The following is an 11,639-nucleotide window of genomic DNA, read 5'->3' on the forward strand; positions in this document are numbered from 1 at the left end:
TCACAGTGGTTCTAAACATCATATATGGATCCTCATGATCTTTATTTATCATTTTGATCAAGAATTTAAAGCTTGTTTGCCCCAGAAGCCCTAATTCATCCGGGTTTCTTGTGTGACTTCCTCAACAAGTTTCTTCAACATTTGGTCAAATATTTCAAAGGATACTTCACTCCATATCATCTTATGCATATATAATCCTCCATGAGTCCCAAAGATCAAAAGAACTTCAAGTTTGCAAGTTGGTTCAAGGTGGTTGACCAGAGAAAGTCAACTAGTCAAAACTGGGGTTCCCTAGACCCCATCTCCTACAATTTTTGTCATATCAAAATGATTTCAAGAACAAAGTTACTCTTTATGACGTTTCAAACAACTTTCATGTTGACATCAAGAGCTAGTTTTGCTTGGAAAGTGATTTTTGGATGGAAGAATATCCCATAAAGATACACTTTAAGGCTTTAAGATCAAGTTTCCCTCTACCATCACTATGAATATGGACGAATGATGTACACCTAAATATCATAGGAGTGAGGTTACTAGAGGTAGACACATTAGGATAAAACGAGTATAAGACTTCCATCGAAGTTTTGGAGGCAAAAATAGTAGAGGGCAAACAATTTATGAGATATGATGAACTTAAAACTACCTCGCCTCAATATTTCTTAGGAACTTTATTTTGAAATATCATGACACATGTTTCGTCTAACAAATGCCCATTTTTCTTTCAGTAATGCCATTTTGTTAGAGTGTTTTAACACATGAAGACTCGTGAATGATACATTCATTTTGACACAAAGAAATAAGATTATGATTAAAGTAATCCTTGACAATATCATACCAAATCCTCAAATTAAATTTCAACCATAAAGAGAAATTGAGAAACCACATTACTAACTTTCGATTTTTGTTTAAGCAAGTAAATCAAAGTAACGAGTACAATCATAAATAAAAATGATAAATCAACGAACATCTAAAATATTTAAAATAATGAATGAACCCCTCACATCTGTATAAACTAGATAAAATAAAAAAAATACTCACATAGAAAGGTAAATACTTATATTTAGCATGCTTATATATATTATCATTTTCTATCATAAATATTTAAAAAAATAAAAAATATTTAGCATGCTTATATATATTATCATTTTCTATCATAAATATTTAAAAAAAGAAAGAAAGTGTAAATGTCATACTCCATAAAAGAGACATGTAAAATAAATATATTTCTCTATTTTGATATTAAAGTAGATGTAATTTAATTCTAAAATTTTCACTGAAGTAAGCGTTTTGAAATCATTTTTAACCCTACAAAGTGAAAAAATAAAAATAGTAGACACAAGAGTAACACTGTGAGCAACCTAATAACAATGACAAAGAGGATTAGATGAGTGGACAACTTCTTACGTTAGGGTTTCGCTTTGTGTTGTGTCTGACTCTTCTCTTCTTTTCTCTTCTACAACACGCATATTTCTCTCTCTCAAACCTTCTATACGCTGCCGTTTCGATCCCTAATTTCACTCTACGCTCTTAACCCTAAAAACAAGAATCGTTCTTGTTATTTCAAAGAAAAGTTGTGGTAAAAAGCCTCGATAATGGATGAAGCTGGTGAGAGCGGAGATCCTATGGATCAGTTCCACCGTAACGAGGCTATATCAGCGGTGGCTGACGATGGTTTTTTAGCGGAAGAGGATGATGATTACGAAGATCTTTACAACGATGTTAATGTTGGCGAGGGTTTTCTTCAATCGTTGCGGAAAAACGATGATTCGGCTGTTAGAAATGATGGTGGTGAGGATAAGAAGGTTCAATCGGGTTCTGTTGTAAAGGATCCGAGTGGGGTTGCGGTGGCTGGTGTCGGTGGTGGTGATGGGAATTTGGGTACTGTTGCTGGAGGGGATGAATCTAGGGTTTCTGGGAGAGTTGATGGGTTTCAGAATCAAGGGTTTAGAGGGGGTAATTCTGGAGTTGGATCGGGTTCGGGGATTGGTGGTGGTGGTGGTGGGATTAGGGTTGAACTAGGTCAAGCATCTGGGAAATTGAGTGAAATTGAAGAGCAGAGAGGCAATGATGGTGTTGGAGTACAGGGGGGTGTGCAGTTGCAACAGCAACAACAACAACATGGTGGTGTTGTTGGAAATGATGGTTTGGTGAGACAAGTTCAAGGTGTTGGTGTTGGTGTTGGTGGTGTTGTTGGAGGGGTTAATCTTAATAGGGTTGGAGGAAATGGAGCTGGGAATAATGTGATTGCTATTAATAGTGTTAATACTGGAGGAGGTGAAGGTGGTGGTGTTGTTGTTGGTGGAGGAGGAGGTGGAGGAAGTACTGTATTATTTGTGGGGGATTTGCATTGGTGGACTACTGATGCTGAGCTGGAAGCTGAGCTTTGCAAGTATGGACAAGTTAAGGAGGTGAGGTTTTTTGATGAGAAAGCTAGTGGAAAATCCAAAGGGTATTGTCAGGTTGAGTTTTATGAAGCATATGCCGCAACGGCTTGTAAGGAAGGGATGAATGGTTATTTGTTTAACGGGAGGCCTTGTGTTGTTGCTTTTGCTTCGCCTTTTACTGTTAAGAAAATGGGAGAGGCTCAGAATAATAGGAATCAGCAGGTGAATCAAGCTGCCGGAGGGGTTAATCAGGGAAGGAGGGGGCCTGCTGATGTGGGGGCTAAACCCGGTGGTAGTAATATTGCGACGGGTGGTAACTACCAAGGTGGAGATGGGAATAATAATAATAATAATAGAGGTTATGGAAGAGGTAATTGGGGGAGAGGGAATAATCCTGGGATGGGGAATAGAGGGCCTGTTAATCCAATGAGGAACAGAGGTGGTGGGATGGGCGGCAGAGGTATTATGGGTAATGGTGGAAATGGATTCGGACAGGGTATTGGTGGTGCCCCGCCGATGATGCATCCTCAGTCAATGATGAATCAGGGTTTTGATCCTGCATTTGGTGGTCCCATGGGTAGAATGGGAGCCTTTGGAGGCTATCCAGGTGGTCCGGCGCCTCCGTTCTCGGGGATGATGCCTTCATTTCCTGGCGTTGGAGGTGTTGGTCTGCCTGGAGTAGCACCTCATGTTAATCCCGCCTTTTTTGGAAGAGGGATGCCTGTGAATGGAATGGGGATGATGCCTGCGTCGGGTATGGAAGGTCCCAATATGGGAATGTGGCCGGATCCAAATATGGGCGGATGGGGTGGTGAAGAACCTGGTGGTGGCAGGGCTGGGGAGTCAAGTTATGGGGAGGAAGCTGCATCAGAGCATCAATATGGTGGTGAGGTGAGTCATGATAGACCTGGGTGGCAGAATACCACGAGGGAAAAAGATAGAGGATCCGAAAGGGACTGGTCTGGTTCTTCTGAGCGAAGGTACAGGGATGATAGAGATCAAGGATATGAGAGAGATGCACCTAGAGAAAAAGAAGTGGGACATGATCCTGAATGGCCAGAAAGAAAGCATCGCGAGGAAAGAGAAGTGGTGGTTAGAGAACGATCCCGTGACCGTGACAGAGAAAAGTCTCGTGATCGTGACCGTGAGCGCGAAAGGGGTGATCGAGATCGTGACAGGGACAGATACAGGGAAGATAGGGACAGATATGCAGATCATCACAGGTATAGAGACCGTGAACCAGAGCATGAGGATGAGTGGGAAAGGGGACGGTCGTCTAGGACTCACAGTAAATCAAGATTATCACAGGATGAGGAACACCATTCTAGGTCAAAAGATGCTGATTATGGGAAGAGGAGGCGGCTGACCTCCGAGTAATTCTTTCCCTCGTTGAAGGGAAAAATAGTTGCTGGAAAATAAGGATTTGTCATGGTTGTGTGGATTTTCTTGGTGCTTCTTTCACCCAGAAGTTGTTGGGCAGCTGTTTTATTTCATTCACTTGTTCCAGTTGCATCTTGTCAGGAGTGTAGTTTTGCTCTCTTGTGAAAGTGGTTAGTTTTCAGACTCCCTTCTTTGCTTGGTTATTGTACATGTCTTCCTATAATGCATTGTGACACTTGTCTGCTATGCTTATTATGATTTAAATACTATAGCCTGCAATTTAAAAGCTTCTCATCATCCAATTTTAGGTTAAATACAAAACAAGTTTTTCGGCAGTATAATTTTTAAATTTAAAATTCCTTTCTTCCATATGTTAAATTACACTGTAGTTTTTCATTTGTTCATATCTACTTTTCTATAATTTAGAATCATCATTCATTTTCATATTATGTCTATGTTGAAGGATTACTTTCTTGCTTGTCCCCCAAGCTACATGGTACTATTTTGCATATGATTCCAGTATGTGACAATGCTGTTTTTTTCTTGTCTTTATTTGCTATATGATGCCTTACTTGACTAAGTTTATTAATCTTGTTAAAACCAAGTGGCTGTTAGACTATTAATGTTTGATAGAATTGAAATCCAAAATTCTGAATGTCCTCTGCTAGAAAGTAGAAACATGCATTTAACACAATTTTTCTTCTGTTAATTAAGCAAACAAAGGGATTTAGAATATTGAGTCAACTATGTGTATGGTCATTCTAGTTATGTAATTTCTACATGTGGATGCTGGTACAGTGTTGTTAAATAGCGGCATGACAGAATAGCCTGTAGGATTTTGTGCTAGCCGTCATTGGCAATTTGTGAAGCACCACTGTTCATGGCAGGACTATAGGCCGTGATTCCACATTTATATGTGGAATTTTGGCCATCTGCCATAAACTGCCAATTAACAACATTGTGCTGGTAATGGTTACAGGTTTGAATTGAAATTTTACAAGGATGCTTCCTTTTCCACTCCCCCTCCCCCATGTCTTGATGCTGTAACTTTCTGAATATAAAACAATAAAATTTGGCAGAAATGCACATGTCTTGATGCTGTAACTTTCTGTATATAAAACAATAAAATTTGGCAGAAATGCACTTGTTAATCATGTGGTCATAATAACTTCATATCAAAGTCTTATTTGTGGTAACATGTTTGTTGTACAATTCACTACAATGGCTATCCCTAGGGGTGGCAAAACGGGCCTGGCTCGCTGGGCATGCCTATTTTGCCCACACCCTCTAATATGACCGCCATTTTTTTTGCGGCTTGCCCCGTCTCACCCTCATTTTTTTGCATTAACATTATTTTTTGCTATTTTAGGCTTTAGAGGTGCAGTGCCCGCAGGGTCACCTCGTCCCACCTCGTCCCATCCTCTTTTTTTTTTGTGGGAGGGGCCAAGGTTTTAAGTCCCGCCCTATTTTTTTGGGAGTGTTTGCGGGTTGGACCTAAACGGGGCGAGCATGCCCGTTTGCCACCCATAGTTATCCCCTTGTATTAATTGCTCCCGTGGGAAGTACCTAACTGGGAGCTTTGAACATGGATCTGAAAATTTGGTTGAAAACTATGTCTCCATACTTTCAAGCCATTTATGCACATGCAAAAGATGTCAAGTACTGGAGGATGGAATGCTTGGGTTATGGCCATTCCCATATTGTTTTTATTCAAGATTTCTAGGCAAAGATGAAGTTAAATGTTCTTCTGGGTGTAAATTGCATGTGGTGTTTGTGTTTTGGTTGACTTTCTCACAATTCAAATTTTCTGATGTGCTGTTTAACTGAACTGTGATAGTTCCCCCACCCCCCTTTTATATGAATTAAACCCGCTATCACCCCTTTTTTTAATGCCATCTTAACTGCCCCAATTATTGTTATGGGCTCGTATATTGTGTAGGGACAATTGTCTGAGAAAGGAAACTGTTCATTCAAACACCTGGGTTGCTTTGAGGATCAAGTGCCATCAATATTGGAGAGCCAAGTCATGACAAAATCCTTTTCTTACATTGAGAAGTGGAACTTTTGATTTGAATTTATGTTTTTATTAGCTCTTGATTAAACCATTGTGTTGATGTAATGGGCTTAACTTGTTGAGAAGTCTGAAATGTTGCAGACTATTTAGAACTTATATTGTTTGAAATATGATGTACTAGGATTTAGCAGAGGATGTTGATTATGCGCCGTTTTTTTATTGGCTCTTTGTTGTATCATATGTTTCCCACCTTCCATTTTTTTTTGTTTTCTCCCTAACAATTAGTTAGTATACATACCGGTTGAGCATGCCAATTTTGTGTATCATGTAGAGAGCTAGCTAACCATTCAATTGCTGTAATCATTCTAAGCTGGAGAATTGTATATATCACTTTTTCTTGTATATAATGATATGTACTTTTCTGATTACTAAAGATTAATCCCATCTCCAGTTTTGTTATATCTTCTCTTGTTTACAACTAGTCAAATGAAATCTAAGGCTTGAGAATTGAATTTTGAGAGTCTTTTCAGTTGTTGTCTTGAAATCAATAGATGTTTGGACATAACTCATTAGTTGTATATGCTATATTTTCCCACCTTTTAGTTTCCCCTTTCTAATGTAAATTTGGAGAAACTATGGTATGTGATGTCACTGATTTTAACAAAATCATGAGGATCTGAATATGGTATGCAATTGGTATGTAACTAGTTAGATTTTCTGTTATCCTCTCCATATGTTATTTTCTTGGACACTTGTAAAATTACTGTTTTTTTTTTAATCTAGGTATCATTGTTTAGTATTTGAGTGGTATCATTGTTTCTTTTCTTTTACTGTTTTTTAAATCTAGGTAGTGCTGCTCAACCGGTTGTATGAAAAATTACTATTTTCATATCATAAACTTTGGTGGTTATTTATGTGAGCATTCAATACTGTGTGGTTCATGCTATGAATTTCCAAGTGGCTGTGGCTCCACTATTCAATTTCAACTTTTATTGATTTCTTATGTTATTGTAAAAGCTTTGGGAGGTTTGGCGAACAAATCAATCAGCTCACAAATACAAAGATTTGTGAACTGCATTCATATTTGGATGTTGGATTGAGTTTGAGCAAGTCTAAAACAATGTTATTTTGGTAGTTGCCTCCCACGGTTGGTTAGACTAGCCTCCAATTTAGAATAACTATATAAATAGGTTTATACTCTCTTAGGCCTTAAGTATAAGAGAAAATTTAGTCAACAAAAGTTGTGATGTATATATGGTTCAAAATTTAGGTCAAATATGTCATATTTTGTTGATCAAAATCTCTTATTATTTAGAATTTGAGAGTTTACTATCTCATGATTTATTTTGAACGAGAATATATTTTGCACTAACTTGTTAGTTGTGAGTTTTAAGAGACGTGCAATTCGCCTCATGTCGATAGATTTAATTCTAGATCTCAATTTCCATAAAATGTACTTATGCGGTGGGTTGAAAGTTAGCCTAAGATAAAATGACTATGACTTCTACCTCTCATTAAGGTGAGACTAAGGTTTATCATTCTCCATAACCAATACCAAAATATAAAGGATGCAATCCAATTGGATACAACATTGTCTGACGGGTGACCGTGTTAGGCGTAATTCATGTAAAATAAGCTCAAATCTCACTTTTAAAAGTTGGTTAAAAGAATGAGCGTGCATGATCCAACTTCTCATCAATTACGATAATATGAGACTTCAATACAACAAACATATAAATTTTCTGGTGCATTTTGAATAATAAGTATGATTTTCATATAAATTAGGTGCATTGTGAATCATTAATCTCATTTTCATATTGTCATATACTATTAGATTCTATAAAATAATAGAATCTCTCTCTCTCTCTTCTCTCTCTCTCTCTCTCTCTATATATATATATATATATATATATATATATATATATATATATATATATATATATATATATATATATATATATGGTCACATGTCTAATTATATTACAACATAATTACACAGACAAAATACTCTTCTAATTATAGTAAACTAATTATAAACAAAAATATTTTATTCTATCACATGTAGTCGAAGCGGAAGATTCACAGATGTTTAGACTGGTCCGAAAATTATCAAAGAGAATGCGAGTAATCCCTTTGATAAATATGTTTGTAATCCGATGTCGAGAGGAAACTTGAAGAACACATGCCTGGCCACGAGCTACTTTTTTCCGAATAAAATGAATGTCCATCTCAATATACTTGGTGCATTGATGTTGCACAGGATTACCAGAGAGATTAATGACACTAACATTGTCACAATACGCCAAAGTGGCAGGAGGAATAGGAAAATGAAGCTCTAGAAGAAGATTACAAATTCAACACGACTCAAACACAACATTAGTAACACTTATATATTCGACTTCAACACTATATATATATATATATATATATATATATATATATATATATATATATATATATATAGAGAGAGAGAGAGAGAGAGAGAGAGAGAGAGAGAGAGAGAGAGAGAGAGAGAGAGAGAGAGAGAGAGAGAGAGAGAGAGAGAGAGAGAGAGAGAGAGAGAGAGAGAGAGAGAGAGAGAGAGAGAGAGAGAGAGAGAGAGAGAGAGTTTCCTTTTGAAAGACCAGAGAGAGAGAGTTGCCTTTTGAAAGACCAAGAAAAAGGTTGTCACCTAGAAAGACACAATAGCTAGATGTGGAGTGTATGGTGTCTGGACATCCACCCAAATCAGCGTCAGTGTAGGAGATACGTTGTGCAATGAGGGATGGTGATAAATATAATCCAAGATGTATTATACTCTGAACATAACGCAAAATGCGCTTGAGAGAAAGCATGTGTTCTGTGCGAGGTGCATGCATGTGTAGATAAACTTGCTGAACTACATATGATATGTCAGGTAAAGTGAACGTGAGATATTGTAAATCCCCTACGAGACTCATATATAGAGAGGGGTCCTCATAAGGCGTGCCGAAGGAGGTGCTAAGTTTCTACTCGGGGTCAACAGAAGTGACAAACAATTTGCAGGATGCCATGCCAACACGTTCCATGATCCATGTGGCATAAGTGCTTTTATTGAGAAAGATGCCACTAGGATGTTGGGATACAACAATATCCAAAAAATAACTCAAGTGACCCAAATTCTTCATTGTAAACTCGTATGCTAAAAGTGACATAATTTATTTGTAAAGGGCATGAGTATATGTGATATGGATGATGTTGTTTACATATATAATAATGTAGGCAATGTCGTAATTTTGTAGATATATGAAGAGGGCATGGTTTGACGTGCTATGGTGGAAACCAATGGTGGCGACATAATCAGCAAAGCATTGGTACCATGCTCTAAGCTCTTATTTGAGACCATCAAGTGACTTCTTCAAACGACAAACATAATTTGGATGATGAGGGTCGTGGAAACCCAATGGCTGATGCATGTAGATGGTCTCATGGATATCACCATGTAAAAATGAATTAAGTACATCCAGTTGATGAACGAGCCAGGATTTTAATAGAGCAACGACGAGCATTGTGCGAATGGTAGCTAGTTTCATCACGAGGCTGAAAGTTTCATCACAATCCACACCTATAACTTGTGATCTGCCATCACCTACAATACGAGCCTTATAACGTTCGATGGAGCCATCCAAAATTTTCTTATGCCTAAAAATACACATAGATCGAAAAAGATTAGCATCACAAGGATGAGGAGCTATGAAATTCTGGTATCAGATGTTGAGATGTCGAAGGTAATGTCACGAAACTAATATCTGAATAATACAAATAGGATAAAGATAAAGAACTGTAATGCAAAATACACAAGCAACTGTTAACCCAGTTCGGTGCAACTCACCTACGTTTGGGGGCTACCAAGCCAGGAAGGAAATCCACTAAAATAGAATCAGTTCAAAGACTCTCAGTAAACAACACAAGTTACATCCTTTTTCACCTAATCTCTACCCGTGTGACTTCTACCTAAGAACTCTTAGATATGAGATCCCATCTCACTCCCCCTCAATCACACCAGTGATATAAACGAGAATTACAATCAAAAGAAGACACTCTTCAAAGACACACACTTGATCTTACTTAGCAGCTTCAATCAAGTAGACACACACTCATGCTTAAAAGCTTTGAGTGACAAATTACAACTCAAAAATCAGACCAATTCAATCATCTATGGATGAATTGAATGGCTTACAAGTCACACGACCATACAAGACTTAAACCCTTATTCTCTCTCAATATTTCGCTCTGTATTTCTTGTGTATCAAATCAGGTTTTCCATGTCCTTTTTATAGAAGCGTTTGGCTGGGCTTGGACATCATAAAACCCTAAAACTATTTTCCTTTTAAATCTTCTCATGACAGCTGATTAGATCTCTTTGGAAAATAAGTAAATCTGGTTGTAATTAATGATTGAATGCGTGTGTAAATCAGATCTTCAATCATACATAGATTTGCATTAAAAACGCAAATCAGATCTTCAATCATACATAGATTTGCATTAAAAACGCTATCACATAATACATAACATTCAGACTGAATGTTCTATATACAAATGTCATGACATCGGGTCTGACATCCTGGAACAATCCTGCATAATTCCATTTTAAATATCCAGCAGGTACATTATTTCAGATGTCATGACATCGGGTATGACATCCTGAAACAATTCTGCATAATTATATTTTCAACATCCAACAGGTACAAGATATCTTATGTTAAGACATCACATGTGACTTCTTGTGAACACTCTTGGTTTTACCAAAATTGCTGCCAACACCTAGAACCAACAAGCTAAATCGTACGTCTTATTTTTAATAAGAGCATCAAATTTATATTGCATTGCAGATTTCCAATTCGGGTCAGATAAGGCTACTTTAGGATTTTTAGGTATGAGAGAGATGGTTTGGTCAAGTTGATAGACTGATAGGGTAAATATCTTGCGAGGTTTAACAATGCCTTTCATGCTACAAGTGATGATGGTTCGTGTAGGTGGAGGTGAATGTGGTTAGGTTGGTGGTGGTGAGGGAGAGGAGGTTGTAGTGGGCGATTTGATCGAGGAGTTATGAGATAATGATTGTTGGTTTTTAGGTGAGGGTGGCTGGTTAGTTATGGTTGTTGGTGTTGGTTAGGTATGTGCAACATGTGGTGATATTTGATTTGGCCACTGATGTTCCAGGTAAAGGTGTAGGTCATCATTCAAGAAGTTATAAGAGTGAGAGGAAGGAAAGTGTATCTTGTAAGTCATCAAAGATAACATGCCTCAAAATTATTAATTTTTTGTTTGACAAATCATAATACTTGTAGCCTCTATGATTCAATGGATGACCCAAGAAGACACACATAGTAGAGTGAGACTGTAACTTATGAATGTTAGAGGACGAGAATAAAGGATAACATAAATAACCAAAAACTCGTAGATGCGTGTAAGTGAGATTTCAGTGATATAAGAGTTGTGTTGGTGACTGATTTTAAAGTGTTTTACAGGGAAGAATGCTTAAAAGATAAGTTGTCATATGAAGAGCATGATTCCAAAACAATGTGGGAACGAAAGAATGAGCTAACATAGTGTGTATCATATTATTAATGGTTCTTATTTTGCGTTCTGCTTTCCCATTTTGCGAGGATGTACAGGGACAAGAGAAACAAAAATAAGGCCATGATCAGTGCAATATTTTCGAAATAGCTCATTATTATATTCACCACCATTGTCACATTGAAAAGATTTCACAGTTTGCAATTTTTTTGTCTAAATAAGTTTTATGAGTGACTTGAACGTTTCAAATACTTGAGATTTTTCTGCTAATAGGAAATGTTCCACATGAAATTTGTAAAAGTCATCCCAAAATAGTACATAAT

The 11,639-nt window shown here is 37.3% G+C and overlaps 1 protein-coding gene across 1 annotated transcript; it reads left to right on the top strand.

Annotated features, from left to right (window-relative positions):
• Positions 1-1,343: 1,343 nt before the first annotated feature.
• LOC127084736 (uncharacterized) lies at positions 1,344-6,034 on the top strand. The gene is made up of 2 exons (XM_051025241.1): positions 1,344-3,934; positions 5,704-6,034. The coding sequence occupies exon 1, from the start codon at positions 1,593-1,595 to the stop codon at positions 3,759-3,761; it is 2,169 nt and encodes a 722-aa protein (XP_050881198.1). The 5' UTR covers positions 1,344-1,592; the 3' UTR covers positions 3,762-3,934; positions 5,704-6,034.
• The last annotated feature ends 5,605 nt before the right edge of the window (positions 6,035-11,639 follow it).

This window comes from Lathyrus oleraceus, chromosome 5 (assembly GCF_024323335.1).
Source record: "Lathyrus oleraceus cultivar Zhongwan6 chromosome 5, CAAS_Psat_ZW6_1.0, whole genome shotgun sequence".
NCBI lineage: Eukaryota > Viridiplantae > Streptophyta > Magnoliopsida > Fabales > Fabaceae > Lathyrus > Lathyrus oleraceus.